This window comes from Desarmillaria tabescens (assembly GCF_030435595.1).
Source record: "Desarmillaria tabescens strain CCBAS 213 chromosome Unknown EV420scaffold_4, whole genome shotgun sequence".
Classification (NCBI taxonomy): domain Eukaryota; kingdom Fungi; phylum Basidiomycota; class Agaricomycetes; order Agaricales; family Physalacriaceae; genus Desarmillaria; species Desarmillaria tabescens.
Genome location: NW_026848303.1, coordinates 1612622 through 1633792, shown reverse-complemented (window position 1 = coordinate 1633792; position 21171 = coordinate 1612622). Strand labels below are relative to the sequence as shown.

The 21171-nt window shown below is 47.8% G+C and overlaps 7 protein-coding genes across 7 annotated transcripts; 5 read left to right on the top strand and 2 right to left on the bottom strand.

Moving 5' to 3' along the window:
- Positions 1–8: 8 nt before the first annotated feature.
- EV420DRAFT_1636948 (acetyl-coenzyme A transporter 1-domain-containing protein) lies at positions 9–2241 on the bottom strand (the record flags this gene model as incomplete). The annotated part of the gene is made up of 15 exons (XM_060476651.1): positions 9–43; positions 100–261; positions 308–373; positions 420–477; positions 526–601; positions 657–993; positions 1046–1124; positions 1173–1275; positions 1324–1450; positions 1502–1516; positions 1572–1638; positions 1686–1909; positions 1961–1976; positions 2038–2057; positions 2112–2241. The coding sequence occupies 15 exons, from the start codon at positions 2239–2241 to the stop codon at positions 9–11; spliced, it is 1515 nt and encodes a 504-aa protein (XP_060337197.1).
- A 1460-nt stretch (positions 2242–3701) lies between these two features.
- EV420DRAFT_1710711 (cytochrome P450) lies at positions 3702–5687 on the top strand (the record flags this gene model as incomplete). The annotated part of the gene is made up of 10 exons (XM_060479614.1): positions 3702–3944; positions 4004–4139; positions 4190–4238; positions 4290–4427; positions 4482–4765; positions 4820–4926; positions 4992–5165; positions 5220–5443; positions 5498–5565; positions 5596–5687. 10 exons carry the CDS (start codon positions 3702–3704, stop codon positions 5685–5687), a joined length of 1515 nt encoding a protein of 504 aa, XP_060337196.1.
- A 692-nt stretch (positions 5688–6379) lies between these two features.
- Positions 6380–8179, bottom strand: EV420DRAFT_1475092 (cytochrome P450; the record flags this gene model as incomplete). The annotated part of the gene is made up of 6 exons (XM_060469265.1): positions 6380–6446; positions 6497–6816; positions 6867–7530; positions 7580–7654; positions 7705–7818; positions 7866–8179. The coding sequence occupies 6 exons, from the start codon at positions 8177–8179 to the stop codon at positions 6380–6382; spliced, it is 1554 nt and encodes a 517-aa protein (XP_060337195.1).
- A 1336-nt stretch (positions 8180–9515) lies between these two features.
- On the top strand, positions 9516–10684 carry EV420DRAFT_826384 (uncharacterized protein). The gene is made up of 4 exons (XM_060483621.1): positions 9516–10115; positions 10167–10233; positions 10283–10538; positions 10587–10684. The coding sequence occupies exons 1-4, from the start codon at positions 9903–9905 to the stop codon at positions 10600–10602; spliced, it is 552 nt and encodes a 183-aa protein (XP_060337194.1). The 5' UTR covers positions 9516–9902; the 3' UTR covers positions 10603–10684.
- Positions 10685–12218: 1534 nt separating this feature from the next.
- Positions 12219–12891, top strand: EV420DRAFT_1511258 (uncharacterized protein). Its single transcript, XM_060471566.1, has 4 exons — positions 12219–12382; positions 12428–12509; positions 12558–12628; positions 12694–12891. The coding sequence occupies exons 1-4, from the start codon at positions 12257–12259 to the stop codon at positions 12748–12750; spliced, it is 336 nt and encodes a 111-aa protein (XP_060337193.1). The 5' UTR covers positions 12219–12256; the 3' UTR covers positions 12751–12891.
- On the top strand, positions 12887–15064 carry EV420DRAFT_1759551 (pre-mRNA splicing factor; the record flags this gene model as incomplete). The annotated part of the gene is made up of 8 exons (XM_060480591.1): positions 12887–13144; positions 13194–13988; positions 14037–14300; positions 14346–14377; positions 14436–14557; positions 14605–14873; positions 14926–14970; positions 15041–15064. Exons 1-8 carry the CDS (start codon positions 12983–12985, stop codon positions 15062–15064), a joined length of 1713 nt encoding a protein of 570 aa, XP_060337192.1. The 5' UTR covers positions 12887–12982.
- Positions 15065–16937: 1873 nt separating this feature from the next.
- EV420DRAFT_826072 (uncharacterized protein) lies at positions 16938–21011 on the top strand. The gene is made up of 12 exons (XM_060483619.1): positions 16938–17045; positions 17099–18390; positions 18441–18970; positions 19024–19095; positions 19145–19175; positions 19228–19337; positions 19390–19563; positions 19614–19722; positions 19775–19805; positions 19857–20390; positions 20443–20768; positions 20822–21011. Exons 2-12 carry the CDS (start codon positions 17186–17188, stop codon positions 20943–20945), a joined length of 3246 nt encoding a protein of 1081 aa, XP_060337191.1. The 5' UTR covers positions 16938–17045; positions 17099–17185; the 3' UTR covers positions 20946–21011.
- The last annotated feature ends 160 nt before the right edge of the window (positions 21012–21171 follow it).

Sequence of the window (21171 nt, the reverse complement as noted above, 5' to 3'; positions counted from 1 at the left end):
CAATATGATCACAACTTTACACGCCATACTGACGAAGGGAGTTCTGTAGCACAATATCGTCAGCGGCTGATTAGCTCAAGTCTGTCAATCAGTTCTGACCTTGTAGCTTACGCGCCGTAGGCATGATGAAACCTAACAGGAACAGTATACCAAACGTCATACAGACAATAGAGACGATATAGTATCCATCAGTCTCTGTGATGCATTCCCCGTTGATGTCTTTACACATCGCTTTTCCGTAGTCGGAAACACATTCCGTCGCTTGCCAAACGTCAGGAAATTTTTCTTACAGAAAAGAATAATTTACCTCTGACAGCGATTTCAGTGCCAGCATCTGTTACCTTGCATGTGGCCACACTGAAGAGATCAACACCTAGGCTTTCGGTGAGCAGTGAAGGAATCAGGAAAATCAATCTTACCTTTCAAAACGAACCATTTGGGCCATGTGCCCCCAAGGTTCGTAAATGTGTTCAATAACTTGACTGAGGTAAGAGCAATACAGGGTGAGAAGATTCTGGGACTTACCGTCATGTAGGTACCTCCGATTAGAGGATCTGACACCCGAGTGTGAAAAGCCGAAATACCAACAAACTGCACAGTGCTTTATACAAAGTTGAATCGGTGCACGCTACGGTTCGTATTGAACGTATACTGACCTTGAAAACGACGCCAGTACGGTTTGCACTATCAGGAAGACAAAGAAACCCCCTGATATCGGTGGTGTTGGGAACCAATACACGATCAGCGTGCCCGCGAGACAAAAGAATAGCCGCGGCACAAAGGCTATGACCCAAGGACGGAGAGGTCGATCACCCCGAGACCAACGTGCAGCCAGCCATCCGCCAGCAATTTGGAAAGGAAAGTCGATGAGGACCGCGACGGCAAGTTCTTCGCGCCTGAATCCCTTTTCGACCATTTTTAAAGAGGTAGCCGCATCATTGGCGGCAAAGCCTAGTTTGGCAAAGAAATGCATTATAATGAGCTGTTGGATGTCTAGATACGCGCATCATGTCACTGTTCAGAAAGACCATAAGAATAATCATACGCTTGAGTTTGCAAATTGACCATATGGTCTTGTAAACACCGGTTATGCTCATGTCAGCCTCGTTGGCAGGCTCTTTGTCCTAAAATCAGGGATCAGAACTGTATTTACATGGTTTTGAAGTACTGACCTCCTTCTTGAAGAAGAGAAGCCACATAGTCACTAAGTAACTGGCCACACCCCAGAACTTCAAGTACGCACTCAAGGAGAGATGCGGCAACCCCCATTGGTCGCTGAAAAGAGATGTCGAGAGCGTCAAAATGAGAAGGAGGGAAACGTACGTGAACTCTCTGCTGTTGAAAGCGAGGAAGACTGTGAATGAGGCAAAATAACCAGTATTGAGGCCAATTGTTTGGCACGTAGATGCATATGACAAGTTCTCGTGTGAGAGAAGGGTCAAAGCCCAACCTACAGCCGCTTCAATGACACAGGAAGAATTCACGTCCGAAAATAACATACCATCAACGGCGATGTCTGAAAATCAAAAGAAGTCAGATTTAATATAGAATAAACAGCTCCGCAACAGCACCTTGAGTGGCTGAAATGAACACGAGTGATGTAAAAACAAACGTGAGTTCATAAACATACTCGGCCGCCTGTAGATCAATCAGCAAAGAAGCCAGGCGGTACGAGAAAGGCGGACATCATCCATAAGCCTTTGGACGTTGAATGATATGTACAACATCAAGGTCCCAACGATGAGTTGCATCGGTATAATCCATGATTTTCTGCGGCCTATGGAAACAAAGAAGACAGAGTCGACTACGGGGGACCAAAGAAGCTTGAGAGAATAAGGATAGCTAGACAAAGCGAATGTTGCTAGCTGAGAATATGACAGATGATCCTTGAGAAGGAAGGGAACAGAGCCTAAGGCCAATTAGGATTAGGAGAACTCGATGAGGAAGAAATGCAACAGACCTAAAGCGAGCCCTAGCTGAGTAATATGATTCAATATGGTCTTAGTGCAACTCTCGGAGGATCATAGCAAGGCATACCGGGACACCCTGGATTAGATCTGGTCGGAAGGTGAGTTTGGCTGACCTTGAGCGCTAACGGCATAGAAGCTCACACAAGACACAAAGCAGGACCATTGCCCGCTTATCCTTGGCGGACATGGGATGTTTGAGACCGTCATCGGAAGCATCCTCATCAACATCGCGCGCAGCCTGTCGCCGCTCTTCCTCACCAAGCAAACTCATTTCGAGTCCTTCCTCCGCGTCATTCTCCATTTCCTCGCGGGTACTGTGGTGGGATCTAGATACAATTGGCGTTCTTGGAGTGACATGTATACTATGCAGTGACGAAGACCGTGCCATGGAATCCTTTGTCGAAGCTTTCGTTGGCATATCCTCGTCGGCCCGGTGAATTTTGGTGGAAGCCCTCCGAGAAGACGTTCTTGCTCCCGGAGATTTTTTGCGGCGTGTTGGCATGCACTGGATGGATCAGAGGCTGTCGATGCGATACTGAAGTATGTGGGGAAAAGGAATTAAGGCTGAGTGGATACGTGGTGGTCGGACATGTGACACGTGCCCCGATCGAGGTTACGATGCCGACTTTGATCGCAGTCGGCATCTGGCCGCAGTGTTTCCTAAATTCTATCTTATCCAGTCCCGTCCCCTGCACCAATCCTCGCTTGGATATACGTGCCTTATGATTTATTTTATATACAGAGAAAATTATACCGTTGCTGGACATAATCTTCCCCGGTGCCTCACTATCCGGGATCGTCAGTCGTTCTACGTTCTACAACCGCAACTACAGGTCCCGATGCCGCTCTGCGCGTTTTCTAACAGACGGAGCGCGCTCCGCCTGTATTGTTCGAGTACTGGCACTTCTTTAAATATTTCGTAGCACCCATCGACTGACGCTCATCGGCTCGGCTTCATCGTGGCGGCTTTTCACAAGGTCAGAGGACTAGTTTCTTTCGTACTGATCCCTTCACTGACGCGTGCTGGCGTTTCTGTTTTTCGGGTGGAATAAAAACTGTCATTCCATTTATATCTTTGATCCGTGGCTCTCTGCGTTATCAAAGAGTTCAGCATTACTCGATACGGAGTTCCAACGATGAAGCGCTTTTAAATGTGGCTGCCCGCAACGTTAATTCCCGCGGTGACGAGCATAAGGGGCGCCCCTTGGCCATCTGGCGTGCAAGTCGTGTCCACCTGTTTGCAAGGTAGTGCTTCCCCGCCCGCATTTGGCAGCCAAACCAGGGACCGTTTACGAAGTACGTACGTATTTCACGCGTTCTGGAAAGAGCCTCATCAAGTTGAATACCAGGGTAACTCATTTTTTGTAAGATAGCCAGTAACAAATCTCGATCCGTAGAAATATCTGTGAGTTCATAACAATTTGTACAATACAATTGGACGCGACGGGCACTCCATTTATTTCCTATTGCGGCTAATAAATGGGCTGCAAGCGACGAAACTACGAATCACGGTAAACAAGCCACAAGTTCGAGATCCAAAACGCGATGTTGATTCTCAGGAGTGTATTGACGTGGAAATGCTTTCTCATCCAGATTCCGGTTTGACACAATTCATACATGCATCATCGGAGCAAAGTTAACTGCTCGGGCGTTTACAGTCTGACATATAAAGGGGTCTTGCCCAGCAGCAGCCGCAGTCAATTTTGAATCTCCCTCCGGCTTGTATTCACGATGGCGTTGACTATTTTCACCAAAGCTATCGCTCTCTACCTCGGTTGTCTTGTCGCATTACTTCTGCGATACAGCATCCACCTTTTCACTGCTCGCCGGTCATTGAGACATGTCCCTGGTCCTCGATCATCGTCGTTGTTCTGGGGCGAGGAATGGCTCCTATACCACGCCCTGCCAGGCTCGCACTATGTTCGATGGCACCAGCGTTTCGGAAAAATTGTCAAATTTACCGGAGCCTTCGGGGTAAGATCTTTCAATGCACCGTCGGACATAGCATGAACTGACTATTTTTACTCTGCCAGCATCAAGTTCTTTCCATAACCGACCCCCGCGCTATATCGTACATACTTGGAGAAGGGATCTACAACTTCCCCAAACCCAATGGAGTTCGGGAGTGGTTCAAGGCGACCCTCGGGGAAGGCATCCTCTGGGTGGAAGGTATCCGTCTTCATTATTTGCATGTGATCCATCCTCAGTCTATGTCGTAGGGAAAGATGCACATGAAAAGCAGAAGCGATCACTTGCACCGGCTCTCAGGTATCTCCTTGTTAACGACATACATCGCGGGGTCTTCTGACATTCAACTAGTCAGCAGTCAGTCAGGATCATGGCTCCGATATTCTACGAAACTTCCGCTAAGCTCGCCGGTCAATGGTCCAAACTTTTCGATCAAAGCACCAGCGAGGACGTTGAGATTGAGATGACGAACTGGGCCGGCCGTTTCGCGTTTGTCCATTTCCAACGATAGCAGATGTGGTACTCACACGCCCTTACTTTTAGCCTTGACACCGTTGGGCGCGCCGCGTTCTCCTATGATTTTGGGTGCCTTTCCGGTGAACCGCATGCCCTCGCAGAAGCTCTGGATGGCCTCACCAACAATGAGAACAAGCTGTCGTCCTTCTACATGCGAGCTCTCTTTTGGATTTTCCCGTCCATTTTGTCTGTCGGGACCAAAGGCGAAATGATCCGAAAAACGAAGCAAGAACTAGGTTCCATTGCCTCGAAGATGTGGAAGGACGCCAAGGTTGTCGGTGCTGATGGAAGGAACATACTTGCTGTCATGTGTATGCCTTGTCTTTATCATGCGGTGGCCTTCTCCTGCTGATTAATATTAATAGTGGAAGTTAATTCTACTGATGGGACAATGTTTGGAGAAGAGTATATCGTTTCGCAGATGCGAACGGTCATTTCCGCAGGATACGAACCCGTATCCGCCCTTATCGCGGTATGTGTCTGTTATATATAGTGATGTCGGTGTTTGATTGCTCATTACGGTCATATCCTTACCAGTGGATTCTGTATGAACTCGCGTCAAATGAGCGTCTTCAACAAGAACTTCGAGAAGAGATATGGACCGCGGGAGATGCATCATTTGACGAACTGAATACGAAGTACCCCCTCCTTGACGCTGTTTTCAAAGAGACGCTGCGAATGCATCCACCAATCTTAGAAAATCACCACGAGGTAAAACCGCTGTAACCTTTCCGTCCGTTGTTTGGTTCATGAACGTTATTCCAGGCAGCCGAGACCATCGCGGTGCCCTTATCTGAGCCCCTTCCGGGAACTTCAGAATGTTATCTCATCATACCAAAAGGAACTATTCTGGAGATTCCCGTGAACGTCGTCCAGACCGATCCAACAATATGGGGATCTGACGCGGAACATTTCCGCCCCGAACGTTGGCTGGAGCGTAAAAGAGAAGGTATCAGACATGGGCGAGAAATTTTTGCTTTCAGTGAGGGGTAGGTCTCATCCGCTTTCAAACAATAGTAGCGTGCTTCTGATCGCAATCACAGCCCTCGCTCGTGTATCGGGAAGGCATTCGCGATGTGTGAGATTAAGGAAAGTTTGATGCCCTCGTTCGGTTTGCTTTATCATGCTGACACCACAATAGGTTCTGATGGTCACGCTGCTTCGCCAATTTTCGTTTACCTGTTCCTACGAGATCGAACCTTTCCAGAGCTTCGTCATTCGTCCTCGTATTAAGGGCCAAGGACCAAGTTCTTTGCCGCTCAGAGTTCGCAAGCTCTGAAGACAGAGCAAAATAGAAACTTGAGGAAACTTGATATTCTATGTACCTGGATATACTGTTCATTTTATTAGGATAGAACGTAATTACTGAAGATGATTCAGGTCGATTTGAAATTGCTCTGCATCTACTGTACCATTTCGTTCAATTCGAACGTCACGCGTCACAGCCAAAAAATCTGAGAACGGAAATGATTTTTTCTCGATTATTCCGATTTCTTTTGGAATTTTTTTCGCCGAAATTTCATGGATCGCGTTCGAATTGATCGAAATAGTACAGTATTAAGTATCTTCCTGCAACTTAATGGATCCGTGGTGTCCTATCTACGACTTATATAGTTTATATAGCACTTGGAACAGAACGAAAAGAGCGCATAGATACTGATGTATTGATCTTCAAGGTCTTTCAGTCAATGCCGTGATAAAACCAGCCCCTGAGGGCGATCAATATGTGTAAGCTACGATCGGTCAGTTGGTATCCATATGGACCCATAGCTAAAACAAGGTCCCCCCCCTGGTGCCCGGCTGCGATATCTATAACACCGAATAATCTAACGTAAATGCCAAGTCGAAAAGGGACCTAAACGAGTATTTATATCGACAGACTGCTAGGTGAAAGCGCATCATAGCTACTCAAGTACTGACAACAATTATACATATGTGCGCGGCGTCAATTTAAGTCTGCAACCGTCCTTGGGGAATAGCGTTGCGATAATCCTGTGAAAGAAAAGTCAGCGTCATTGAGGAACTAAAAAGATTACACTCACTCGACCTGTTCGCTCTTGGGCGTTATGTCATGCTCCCAATCAAACATTACAGCAGCAGTCCCCAACACAAGCGCAATGTTCATCATAGCATATTCTAAACCAATACACTTATGCGGGCCAGCACCAAAGACAAGGTAGTTCTTTGGATTGGTATTGGCAGAGCTTTGGGGGTCAAGCCAGCGTTCAGGCTGGAGGGCATCGGGATCGGGGAAAATTTCTGGGTCATGTAGGGCATTGTAAAATGACGGGATGATCATGCTGCCTGCAGGCACGGTGTAGTCACTAGCAATAGGGAAAGCTTTAGTCGTTTTATAAGGGACCTTGGAATTGCCGATGAGAGAGTAAGAGTCACGTAGAGAGGGAGGCATACCATGGTAACCGGAGGCTTGATTCTCATGCTTTCCTTGACGAAGGCTTGGAGGTAAGGCATTTCATCCATCATCTCGATCGTGAGAGGAGCATCATAGTTTCCTTGACGAACACGCTCCTGCTCCTCTCTGACCTTTGCTAAAATATCCGGACGATCGGCAAGGTGCTGGAATCCGTAGATTAATCCACTGCTCATAGCATCTTGAGAAGCGAAAAGGAAAGAGAAGACAACCATGGCCATCTCATGGTCGCTAAAGTCACGTCTGCCTTTCCAGCTGGGATCCTGTAGGATGCGGACCCATTCATCAAGCAAACAAGCAGGTTCGCCGCCCTTGGCCATCGCAGCCTTGCTACTAGCTGCTGCGAGTTCAAGCCAGTACATGGCCACCTTCCTGGACTGGATGGCTTTGTAGACCTTGGTTCCGGGAAGTGCGAGGGGGAAGTTGACAAGTTCGAGGGCCAAAGTGATGGCCCAATATTTTTCGCTGATTTCCCGAGTAGCATGATCTGGAATATAGTTACCACAGAAAACGCGCAGGGAAGTATCCATATTAAGATGACGAGCGGTCATCATGATAGGCTTGGGAGATGGATCCTTGGCAGCCTCAGCGAGCCAGCCCTTGAAATGTCGTCGAGTAATGACATCCTGAATAGCGACATACATCCTGAAGGTGATGATTAAGAGATGAAAATGAAATTGCTGGGGTGACTAACCCAATGGCTTTCCGCGTAAATAAGGCGTTAAGACTTCGTCGGTAGTCAACGTGTTCTTTGCCCGTCAAAAATACCCTAGTTACGCATAAGACAAGTGGCGTAGCACAGAACCTGGGTATGCATACCAGTTGTTCGGGAGAAGGACTTGTTTTGCCGAGTGCACAAGACAAGGCTCAGCGTAGGTAGGCGAGTTGAGAATCTTGCGAGCGTACTCCGTCGATGATGCCATCACAATGAAGCTTGCCAGAGTCAACGACGCGTCAATATATTTGCAGACGCCTCTTACATATTAAAGACGCTGATAGCACTAAGGGCGCCAGAATTCCATTGTTTCATGTAGCCCTCCATGGATGGCTTCATGGAATCCGCAAACTTGCCAATAATAGGAATTGTCCATTTATCACCAGGCAGATGGCGTTTTTTATATCGATATACCGACTGCTCGAGGATCAACAAGGAAACCAAGATGGCCGTCGTGGTGACAAGCCATGTGGTGGACTGGCTCGAAGGGAAGGAAAACCCGGACGGAAAGGAGTCGAGGGACGCGCCGGATGTGGAGGACGAGATGGAGGCAGACCGGGAAGAATCGTTGAGTGCCATGGTGGAAGACAAAAGACAAGGAGAGGTCCAGTGTATAAGTACGACTGGGCAGCCTGGGCAGTTGTCTGCCCAGAACGGAAACTCACTATGGCACGATAACTTTTTTCTCTCCGTAAAGCCGGCAACGAGCCGGCCAATCACGTAGCCGTTTTAACTTTTCACGCCGTTTCAATGCACGTGACGAATTCCAGATCATCGATTCATTGTCAGGTCATTTTTGTTGAGTGGGCCGCACGAAATGTACAACGTTTGCGTGCAGCCCACCCAAGCGTACGTCACATCCATTTCTTTGCAGATAACTCATCTGCAGTTGAATCCATTATACGTCCCAAACGTAGACCAGGCCAAAAGCATGCAACATTGTTCTTCAAGATAGCCACAAAGATCCTGGAGGATGACGAAGAAACAACGCTAGAGATAGCATGGGCGCCAGGACACCAAGACATACCTGGAAACGAAAAAGCAGATGCTTTGGCAAAGGAAGCGTGCACGATGCATCACCTACAGCGCACATATGCAAACTCACGTAGGCGAATGAGGGAACGAACAAGGGAAGTGGGTACAGGAGTGGGAGAAGACAAACCCAACTGGACGCTTTGGACTCGCAAACCGTCTCGAACCAAAACTCAGACCGACGCAGAGATTTAAGGACACACCACGTGAGGTGTTTGGGAGACTTGTACAGTGCAGAACGGGACATGCACACATAGGCGAGTACTACGAACTTTTCAACATTCCAGAGGCAACTGACTGCGAATGTGGCGAGCGATTACAAACACGAGAACATATCATACGAACGTGCCCAAGATACAGCGATTATCGACACATCCTACGGGAAGGGTCACAGAACCTAATCATGTGCGACCTCTTGGGTACAAAAGAAGGCATCGAAGCAGTGGCGAGCTTCCTAGCAGAGTCAGGAGCCTTCACGAAGACCGGAAATCCGAGGCAAGAAGTGGGCATGCCGCTATGGGAAGACGAGCCCGAGCCGCATGAACCAGAAGACGAAGAGTGATAGAACCGACGCAGCGTCAACTAGGCCTGAGCAAGGCCCATCTCCCACCCAACTTATTTATTTTTCTCCCCCTCAGTAGTTAGAGTACCCATACAACGGAAACAACGAGACCACAAAAAAAGTTACGTAGAATTTTACCAGATAGTTATACAGTCCATAGAGCCGAAAAGTAGAAGAGCATTCAAACGAGTAGCGGTATAGGCTTACATTACAGTAGCGTACTATACCCCCGTCTTCGCCCATTACGAGGCGTGTTGCGGGTAACCAATCCAGATCATCATCATCATCATCATTTTTGTTGATTATAAATCACCGCATGCTGATGCGATAAAGTGATCATCAGTTACTAGTCGACACCCTTCGACAGCACCATAATCTACAGGCGGTTGTTCAAGCAGCGACGTGGTGGGAGACTCAACTAAGCTTCATTCTTATCGTGTCATCGCTCCATATGTTTGCAAGCTGCTTGAACAAAGTTCACGAACCCCCCCAAGGCTATATCCCATACCCAGGCTCGTCCTGATATCCCCTGGTAACCAAGTATCAGAAGGATGAGCACTGATGAACACTGGATCGTGATCCGCATTTAGCTTCGGACCCAAATGTGGACCTGCGGCCTTAGACTGCTTTGATGGTTTCAGCCTTCGTTCACTTATAATTACTCGTTCATGATATGCTACATCTTCCTTCTTCGTCCACCCTCCAGCAATGAAACGTTTGGACCTGTTCTTAGTCCTCTTTTACCTTCATTCACTCGGATTTCTGGTCGAAGCAAAGCTCGTAAATGTCACCATCGACGATCAGAGTGCTGGGTGGATTTTCTCTCCTGCGGAGGCATGGAATGATGGCGCATCGTGCCAAGGTTGTACTGCACACCCTGAGGCCTCGCTAGCAGTTGATGGAACATGGCATGATTCTACGGTGAATGCGACACTATCACTCAAATACTTGTCACTCATACGGAATGAGCAGTTTAATAAGGATACTGGCAGTAATGACTATCCCAATCAAGTGCTCAATGCATCTATTTCATTCAACGGTGAGCTTCGCTTCCTCGTGCATGGGCATTTGGCTCAGTTTTGGGCAAGGTACGGCTATCTATGTGATATGTATCCTGGCCAAGACCACATCCTCCCCAACTGGAAACTCTGATATGAGCTTCTATATCGACAACGATCTTGTTGGGGAGTTCTATCAAACCGCTCCTGGTGAATCTGGCTATCAATACAACTTTACCGTATATTCCAACAATTCCATTCCCGATGGCCTTCATACTTTTAAACTTCAAAATGGTCACGTTGATGGAATAAAAGCCCTAGTCATCCTTGACGCCATCATCTACTCGTATGTCCTTCGTCATTTGCGGTTACCACAACTTTCTATTCACTCCAGTAAAAAGATACGATGATGGTCAGTCTGACACTCCGAGCACCATAGCCGGTGTTTCCGATTCGAGCGCGACAAGTACATCTACCTCTATCGCATCCTCCTCGACTACATCCACTTCAGCTGCGAACATTGGTTCTATCGTGGGACCTGCCGTTGCCGTTCCTCTTGCCGTGATCATAGGGATGGTTGCGTTTTTCTTATTTTGGCGTAGAAAACACCATGCGAAGCCTGAGAACGAGGTTGAATCCTTCGTTGTCCCTGGTTGGAATTCGGAACATGCGGCTCCAGCATTACTGACCCCATCACGGCCGCTGACGAACCCTACTCAATCAACAACACCATTCTTTATGGATGATGGTCGTACGACAATTAGTGCTGCTGCTACGTCCTCTGTTGCAGCTAGTAGTCAATCTGACTCGCGATACATGACCGAATGGAGTCCATATTCTGAGGACACACTACTGCGTGACCAGGCTACCGCCTATAGTAGCAGGCCTACTCCACCTGCCACGCGTCCGGATTCCAAAGAAGCGCCTCCATCGTATAACGAGGCCCAAGCCACTGCGTCCATAATTATGGGTAGTAGGGATGGTCAGTCGTCACAATCCTGATCATAAACCGTTGTCTTGAGCTGTTTTCATAGGATAAATACCCGAGGGTTTTGCGGTCTTTTCCCTTGCTGATCTTTCGTCACGAATCACGATCTTTGATCGTTCTTTGACAACATTTGTGCTCCTTGGACTACTATCTACGTCTGTGGCAGTGGTGGAGCCTTAGCAGCTAGCTATAACTGCACCTATATGTATCACCTTGTGATACAAGCATTCTGTATCATACGACACAAACGGCAGGCCCACCAAAAATGTTTTAGTGGTCTTCGTACCACAATGTGAGAAATAATACTGCCGATATTCTACGAGGAAGGTACCGCGAAATTTGAACCGTGATTCGAATGTGTAACCCAATTGCATCGTGGGTAGGAACAACGTTGCTCAAAAAACTCAGGTGTTACATAAATGATACGAGCCACCCTCGTGGCGCGTCATAGCTGTATTGGTCACCTTCTACACTATTCTCACTCATAAGACATTCTATATATACATGGCACAACTTGTCGATATATCCTGGATTCGAGACAAGCTTAGAGCGTCTGAAAAACGTATAGATACAACTTGGTATAAGTATGTGATAGTGGCCCGAACTTCACTGTCTCCGGCATGCCGTTGCAAGGTCCTTGAATTTGGTTGTTTACAGTTCTTTTCATGCTCTCGATAAGCTTGCCCAATTTTCGGACTTCGTCGAGATGGTGAGAGAAAATTTGAGCTTGCGAGTGGAGAGAAATATAGGTGCGACCTGCTCATGAGCCTGTTTGACATCACGATGATTCCCCGCATGCTTGCTAGCCGACCTTTTGGGACAATTTTTGACCTGGATGTACTTCCGGCTGACGAGTTCTGCTTATTTATTTAGATTGCCTCCTGTTCTCGATCACGATCTGTTTGGGGAGCAGGTATAAAAATACCATTACATCAAGAACACGTAGACGTCATGACGCGCCTGAATACGTCATAGACCCGCCAATCCAGCGCATATAAAGGTGGTTCGGACGGCGTCATGAATTCTTCCATTCTGTTAGCATACATCCGCCTCCCGCTTTATCCGAAATCTCTATCATGTATCGAGCATCCAGACTCATCCTTTCCGCGGCTCAAGCACGCCCATCTGGGTCCTGCCTCTTGCATACGACGTCTGTGACACGCAAGTCAATGACGGAGAAAGTTTCTGATGTTGCCGACACAGTACGCCAGTACAAAACTGCTCGCATAGATGCTTACTCCTCACAGGTAAACAAAAAACTCGGCAAAGGTTTGGCTTCTGCTATAGAAGGAGGTGAGAAAGCGGCCACCGCTACCAAAGATACATTATGTATGGACATACCAGTTTCCTTCTCTCCCGTGCTGATGATCGTATCAGCTTCAGTAACAAACACGACGAAGGAAAAAGCCAGCGAGACCTCGAAAGTAGCCGGCCAAAAAATTAATCAGGTACGGCAATACATTAACGTTTAACTCTTTTCACGTCTATTGCTTGATACATAAATAATTCTCAGGCCGAATCCGGAGCTCGCGAGGCGAAGGAAGATGTGGAAAAGAAATTGCGAAAATAGTCAGTATAGGTTGAGGACAATGTCAATGTATCAGTAGTCGCCCCAGGATAATGTAGAACTATAATTTCCGTGGCATTGGCAATCGATGAATATTAGCAGCTGGTATAAAAAGAAATGTCAGGAGTAAGTAGACGGGGAGGCGGTGATTCTAGTTTTAAGTCGAGCGGAGCGTTCGGCCCGATAATCCGAGTGACCATGACTGTCACGGTCACACATTCTGCTCTCTGCCATCATGTCTCTTGTCCAAGGCTATTCTTCCGGGGAGGACGACGACATTGACGTTTCAAAGGATGTATTTGGTCTCTCTTCAATACCTCATGCGAAGAAAATGCGCACAGACGAGCCCCCCAGGACGCCGCTTGTGGTTCAGGCCGCGCCTCACGTTTTGTCAGAGGTTGGTTTTCAAGCAATAACTGTTCAATCGTCCTTAAATTTCATGCTAGGATCCTCTACACCAAACGTCTCTTATTACGCGACCAACAGACACGCAAATGAACGTGAATATTCCCTTCAGCGACATGACTTTACCGATTCAAGGCCCGGAGAATCCGTTTGGCGACAGAAACCGATTCATCAACCAAAATGCTCTTGCGGGACATGTTGAGGAGCAGTCAATGACAGAGCATGCCTTTCGTTCTCAACATCTAACACATTCAATTCTGGGTTATTCCGCCAACCCTTCTATAGATCCCAACGCCCCCGCACTCCTAGGCTCAGTAGACAAAGCCCAAGCTAATGGTTTTGCCACTATTGATTCCCTACGGGCATCCAAGCGCCAAAGGAATGAATTGAAGCGGAAGCGAAAACAGAAGGGCGATCTAGAGATCGTAGAAGGTGATGGGGCATATGTTGGACCTTGGGCTGATTGGGAAGGTGACGAACCAGAAAGTACGTTCCTTGCTGGTGTTGAGGCACCTGAGGATGGTGAGGAGGAGGAGGAGGAGGAAGAGGAGGAGCCGTTTAAAATCAAAAAGGCCAAGAACAAGCGGGGCGGTTACGGTCAAGAGTATTCCGTTTTCCACGGCAAGTCTATGACAGACTACCAAGGCCGCACATACATGTCGCCTCCTCTTGCGGATGCGCCTCAACTTGCGGCTGAGGCAGGTTCTCAGGACTGCTTTATTCCAAAAGTATGCGTGCACACATTCACCGGACACAATCAAGGTGTTTCAGTACTTCGTCTTTTCCCTCAGACCGGTCATATGTTCTTGAGCGGATCCATGGATACCAAAATAAAAGTACGCGATCCATTTTGTGCAGATGAATCGCTATTCACTTCCGTGCAGCTTTGGGATCTCTATACAACGCAAAATTGTTTACGGACGTTCCATGGCCACACGAAGCACGTCAAAGATGTTTCATTCTCGAATGATGGACGGCGCTTTTTGTCTTGCAGCTATGATCGTCAGATGAAATTGTGGGATACAGAGACTGGACAGTGCATAAAGCGTTTTAGCAACGGCAAAATACCTTATGTCATCAAGTTCCACCCCGATGAAGACAAGCAAAACATATTCCTCGCAGGCATGTCGGACAAGAAAATCATCCAGGTATGCTGGTGTCGTGTTGTCCAATGTTTCTCTAACATCTTTCAGTATGACATCAACTCTGGGGAAATCACTCAGGAGTACGATCAACATCCTTGGGCCTGTGAACACGATCACCTTCGTCGATGAGAACCGGAGGTTCGTGACGACGTCGGACGATAAGACTATCAGGGCCTGGGACTTTGATATACCAGTGGTCATCAAGTACATTGCTGAACCGCATATGCATTCCATGCCCGCCGTTACCCTTCATCCTTCGAGTAAGTCATGGAACATTTCTGCTCAACCTGTACTAAAAGTTGCCCAGATAAATATTTTGCCGCACAATCTCTTGACAATCAGATTCTCGTCTACAGCACAGATAATTTCCGGCAAAACCGCAAAAAACGTTTCGCGGGTCATTCTGTGGCAGGTTACGCGTGTCAAGTGGGTTTCTCTCCCGATGGAAAGTGGATAAGCAGTGGGGATGGGGAAGGAAATGTCGTGTTCTGGGACTGGAAGACCGGTCGTATCAAGTCAAGACTGAAAGCTCACAACAAGGTGGTCATTGCTCATGAATGGCTCCCTCACGAGACCGTACGTTTCCATTGTTAATCTATCATGTTCACGCGCTCACAAGAAGACACAGTCAAAAGTTTTGACCGGTTCTTGGGACGGCAACATCAAGCTTTGGGTATGTTATATCATCTGGCAATATGGTATATACTTATTGACGTGACTTCTTAGGATTGAACTCAACCTAGTCGATATCGATCTGTACTGCGTAGGGCGAGGCGTTATATTATTGCATAGATCAGGGTTAGTTGTAATATATTGAATTTCGCCATCTCAAAGGAAGACTGCTACAGATACGTTGGCAGTGATTCTGTTCAACATGCGTGCACTTTTTGCTTTATTGGAGATTCTTTGGCCAGAGCTAGCGATCATCTAGACACTTCTCTTGACGGTCAGCATCCAGCACCTGAAGTGTCTATCGGTGGCATCCGGAATGATATATTGCATTATATAGTGAACAGTAACAGCTGCTTCCCCTCGGCGTTAGGAATCTGTGTCTTGACTTTTATCTATCTATTCCCCACCGCTAGACTCTCAACTGCCTATCTGGATCCTTGACGTTGCAGGAAAGAAAGACAGCGCCGTCGCAGCTATATGTTTCCTCTAGTCCTGAAGTTTGATCCCCCGAGTCTTAGCCTAGAATTAACCAGGGCATCATTCGTGAAAAGATAGTTTGGGCCAGCAATCAAAATAAAGGCATAACCATGATAGTATGTACTACATGAATCCCAATACAATCAGCATGAATCAACTGGCAGGTCGAAAGATCTTACTGCCTCAATTAAAGTTTCGCTTTCACCATTTCTTCAAGGGCAGGGGTCTTGAAATCCTCGGTCACTTCTTCTCCGCGATCCCAGTCGTAGCAAAACATAATTGGACCAAAGGCCATCGGAACCCCGCCAAACAATTCTCGCGAATCAGCCGTCTTTACCCTGCAGGTTCGCGGTTTGGGATGCTGGTCGAGAATGGGTAAGGGAGAAGGCTGACGAGTTAAGGAGTGGAGATCGAACTGCTGCGATGGTGGAAGGCTCGAGAAAAACTGAAAATCGGAGTCCAGTGAATCAACTGAAATTTGCTTGTCCAGTAACGATGTCATGGTTGTTGGTTAGGAGCTGTTAGGAGGCTGGACTCGGGACAACCTGGAATCACGAACGATCGGCCCTGACTCGAAGGGCAGTGCTCGACTAGCACTACGTGAACTTGATTCCCGACCATTGCATAAATATGCAGGCGCTACGAATGAGTAAGGGATTCGTGCGTGTTGAGTGGTTGGTGGGCAATCACTCGATGAGTTCACTGAATCAAGACGAAGGGTGCAATACTTGTATACTACCAGCACCATTCTAGGTTATTACACAGAAATTCTGCAGAAAAATATGCCCTCTTTAGGTTCCGTCGGTGCTTTCTTGAATGTGGTAGCATCATCGAAGATCGCAGATATTCCCCCCCGCGAGTACACCTGACGAGTACTTACGCGAACGCCGTCTCTTTGTAATAGAGGCGACGAAAAACCAAAGCCAACTGCCCAAGGCAGCGATACAACGATGCTGAAACTAATGCCGGGATCTGACATAGGCCAAACCCGGATTCATATATCTGTAGACATCGCTCAGTGAACGATACTGTAGCTCACTGTATAAGTTATTTTTTACAGATGAATTTGATCTCGTTGGCCAGTGGTATGGATCTCAGGGCAACAGCAACTAGGTGCAAATGGAACAGGGTGGCTTCGTTTGTATTGATTCGACGAGACCGAGCTTAAGCGAAGTGTAGGTAGAATTTCATTGTCATTACAGCTGTGGCCAATGTAATTGTAATCTTGTACGCAGCTTTACATGTTGTAGACAGCTTAAAAACGAGACCGCTTCCACAAACGATGGCAGACAATAACCACTGCACAAAACTGACTCCAAAAATATCTAGATATCCAAGTCAATACGTCGTACAACAAGCAAGTGCTCATTGAATTCCAAGACCAAATTGGTATAGGAGTCAATTCGCGTCATCGAGTCGCAGTGAACACGGCGATACGATTGTGATGGTTCACAAAAGACATCTCCGCATTTCACACGCCGTCAACGTTGGCTCCTGCCACCATCGTCTTCCTACCCCTTCTGTCCACCGTTCCTTCGCTGCTCAGCATCGGCGGGACGCGTACCATTACGCGTGTCTTGGGTCGATATCCATTTCTCGGCAAGTGTTATTCTAATGTGCTGCACAACAAAGCTTGACTTTCGAATCTTCAGCAACTTTTTAGTGATACCAGTACCGCCGTTATACCAATCTTTATTTTCCAGCTTAACACTTAATATTTGTCTTTATCATGAACTCCAATGCATCGACGACGTCCCGCTCGCCCGCAAAACCGCCTAGTGTGGCAGCACCCAGGACGGCCAAACGATCTTCCATTCCTTCATTATCGTCTAATTCTGCCATTAAGGACAGACGTATATCAGCACCTCCTGGAGAGAGCGTTATCAAAGTATTGGCGTCACCATCATCCATCGCTTGCCACACCAACATCACCTACTCCCAACGGCGGACGCGCACCGACAGGCGGAGGCATACCACGGCCTAGAGCCACCCCATCTATTGTTTCGACGAAACGTTCCCTGGTTAGGACAATCTACGCTCCTTCGAGTACATCTCCCCAAGCCCGTGTTACAAACGAAACTTCAACTTCGACAACTACTCCACCACGTGCCCAGCTCAGTCCACTGGCCACACCACCCTCACGCACACGCAAAACACCCGCATTCTCCCCTGAACAGAGCCTTTCGCCTTCTAGCCATCTTACCTCACCTACTCCCCAAACGACACCAAGATCTCTTCTCGATAGGCCCCCCTCGACTCCCAAGGCTACCCCATCGCGTTCGATGCTCGGACACAGCCCGTTATCCAAGAGCAGTACTCCAAATTCCACACACCGTTCTCCCATAGTGCTGTCCACACCGATTCTAGAGCAGCCAAAGTTATTGTCCCAATCTGCTGCTCTGCTTTCTCTCACTGAAAATAGCACCAGCTACGGAAGCCCTGAAAACCACTTCTTTTCCACCTCGGCCGTGATTCCTTCTTCCTGGGCTATCGATGACGATAATGCGACTCTGGACATGATTACAGAGGACGGAGACGAGCACGAAGGTGACGAAGAGCTTGCAGGTCTTTTGAGCCAAATCTCGACTCTTCATTCGCGCAAGATCACATCATATAAGAGATTATTGGAGCGCGCGCAGCTTTCGTCGGCAGCTCAATTGCATGCACTGCAAGCGGAGATCCAGGTTCTCAAGGAGCAATTACAAAATGGACGTGGGCATGCTCACAATCCAGTGCCCATGATATCCGGCGAAGGTTTATGTCGACAGTGCCGGAGGAAGAAAGGATACTGGGACGGATACAGAGGAGTCGAAGATGATGAGGACGACGAAGGAGTTGAAGATGATCTTGCAGTCATTTTGAAAGGGAAAGGGAAGTCCAATTTCGACGAGAATGCAGTGCGGAGGATAGTTCGACACATGGGGCGGGAAGCCAGAGGTCGATTGTATGTGTCCTCGACCTCGCCTTTACACCTTTATCCTAACAGTTTGTTAGAATTGGTATCATATTAGAAGCATGTCACCCTGGCGATATCCCACTTCAGATTCTTCTCCTCCAACGCTACCTAAAATCGACATACGATGTCCTTGGGAATCTCTCCCCAGAATTGTCTCTTCGGATTCTAAAGGAGTTTAGCGTGTCACAGATGCTTGGACTTACGACAGTCTCCAAGAAGTGGTACGCGACGGTACATCATCCATCTGTGTGGAGGTATCATTGTCTGCGAGTAACGGTGAACGATCCTGTCCCGCTTAAATGGCCTGACGATGATGCGGGTTGGTTCCCGCTCTATCGCTCACTCCACCACCTCCACTCTAACCTTGCCAATGCACTTCCTCAATCGATCTTGTTTTTGAATGGGCATACTAACTTTGTGACGACCCTCATATTGAAGGGGAGGCGGTTGGTTAGTGGGAGTTACGATGAGACGATCCGGTTTTGGGAGTTGCCGGAGAGAGGTGTTGGGGTAGGAATGAATGCGGCTGCCACCAGTGTGTCTGGTGGGAGTCAAGTGGATGTAGCCGGTAAGTTTACTGAGTTAGATAAGATGGTATCGTGGACTAATGGTTTACCTCAGGTCTCGCCCAATGTAAAAAAGTATTGAGAGTTGGAAAAGTTGTTAGTTGTATCGATTGGCTAATCGAAGAAGGCAAGCTCTTCAGTTCTTTACACTTCCGATCACCTAACATGTACCGCAGAGGTATTTGTAGTCGGGTTCCATGACGTTGGGTGAGTCTCAAATGGACTAAGATCAATCAATACTGACCGCATTCGCCGTTAGACGCGTTCATCTATTCTCTTCCTTGACATACACACCTCTTCAACAGCTTGCTGGACATCTCAATGGTATCCGCGCTGTGGCGCTGAGCTCCAAGAATTTGGTTTCGGCAGGTGAGGTGGCTACGAGCTCCTGAAATGTTTTATTGTTGATATTTTCATCAAGGTGCCGATAAGGCGCTCGTTTGCTGGGATTGGCGTGCGGGGACGAAAATTGTTCGCTTTGGGCAGCAGACTACGATCAATATTGGCGTCCAGATCATCGCTGGCTCGACGAGTAACGAGGGTGAGCGGGTTGTCAGCGTCACCATTGATGGAGTTGTACGGGTGTTCAGTATTCGTAAGTGCCATTGGCATCCTTTTTTGGTTGACAACTAAGGAGCTTCTCAGAGCGGAGAGAGATGATGTCACAATTCAAGTTATCTGATCTCGGTGGTACTGATCCTGTACTGAACGCAAAATTGCATAACGTTGGCGCTGCCCCTAACAACATGTTACAGTATGTGAATGAATGCATAGGGTTCATGGTTATAGACCTGATATATCGGCAGATGGTTCGCTGCCAAAGGCACGCAGATGACCGTACGTTTCATTTTGTGTCTGTTTGGCGTGATCGCTCACGATATCTTGCAGTGTGCCACCAAGTCAATCATCATGCATCTCCAATGGCAAGAGGAATCTGAAGACGCTAGTACGAAACCTACACCCACGTCCAGCAAATTAATGGGGCCGCCTTCTCCAAAGGTCACCTCTCCGATATCATTGTCTACAAGCCTGAATACAGTTCCGGCTGCTCCTCGCGCTCGTACAGTTTCATCTCTGGCCCGTTCTACATCATCTGTCATATCCAGCTCGCAATCTTCCTCTCGGCGTACATCTCTGATAGCTAGCGTTTCGAGTGTCTCTACTGCTAAAAGCAGATTAAGTATGAACTCTACCACGCGGGCTAGGACACCTAGTACATCTATCAGCCCCACGTCGACAAGGACCGGGACACCCGCAGGGTTGTTCCCCATCAGATTCGGAAGAGCGGCGATATTAACTGCGCCACCAAAATTAGTTGCAATGGTGGAGACGCCCGACGTAGCTATGGGAGCGGTCGACCCAAGGAAAAAGAGAGTCGTGACTGCTACGAGATTCAGTTCTCGGGCGGGTGCCGATAGAAGGGTAAGGGGGTGCCTTTTCTAATCTGTTCTCTGTTGATGTGCATTCTGGCTAGATGTTCATGTCTATTCATGAAGATGCTAAGGAGCAGCCCCATGCCGGAAACGACTCTTTGGAAGCTGATGCGGACCTCGATTTAGTTCTAGGGATTTCATCCAGGAACTCTTCGCCTTCAGTGGATATAGATACCACTGTGACCCCCGTTACGGGAGCGTGGGCTGCTTTGGCCAATGCTGACAACGCGACTGGTGTCGGGGTAAAGGGCTTGATCGGACCTCTGCCTCCTAAATTCCAAGGATTGGCAACGCCTGAGAAAAATCCAATGTCAATGCAGTTAAGTCATGAAGAGGTTGTGATAGGGTGTGCAGATGGGACTATATAGTACGTTGTTTCCTCTCGGCTTTCGTAACACCACTGAGTCAACCTTCAATAAGTGTCATGAACTTTGTTGGTTATGAGTATCAGAAGCCCAGACAGCGGCCAGAGACTGTCGAGGTGTCTGTTGACGATGTCGATGACGAAAGCATCAGTGCATCAGATCAAAGCTCTGGTATCTAAAAGGACGTAGTGGAACCTTCCCGTGTCGCTTCAGCACTTTATGGGCATCTCTATACACTACTTGTCTAATGGACATTTGAATACCTATGGTTTGTCGCAGTTATGCTAGAGCTTACTCAAAGCAACGATCTTTTAATGCGAAGCAAAGAATGTCACAATCACGAGGCCTACGACGTCATAAATACCGCTCGGCGTCCGCCGCAGTGCGGACTGCGATTGTAACTTC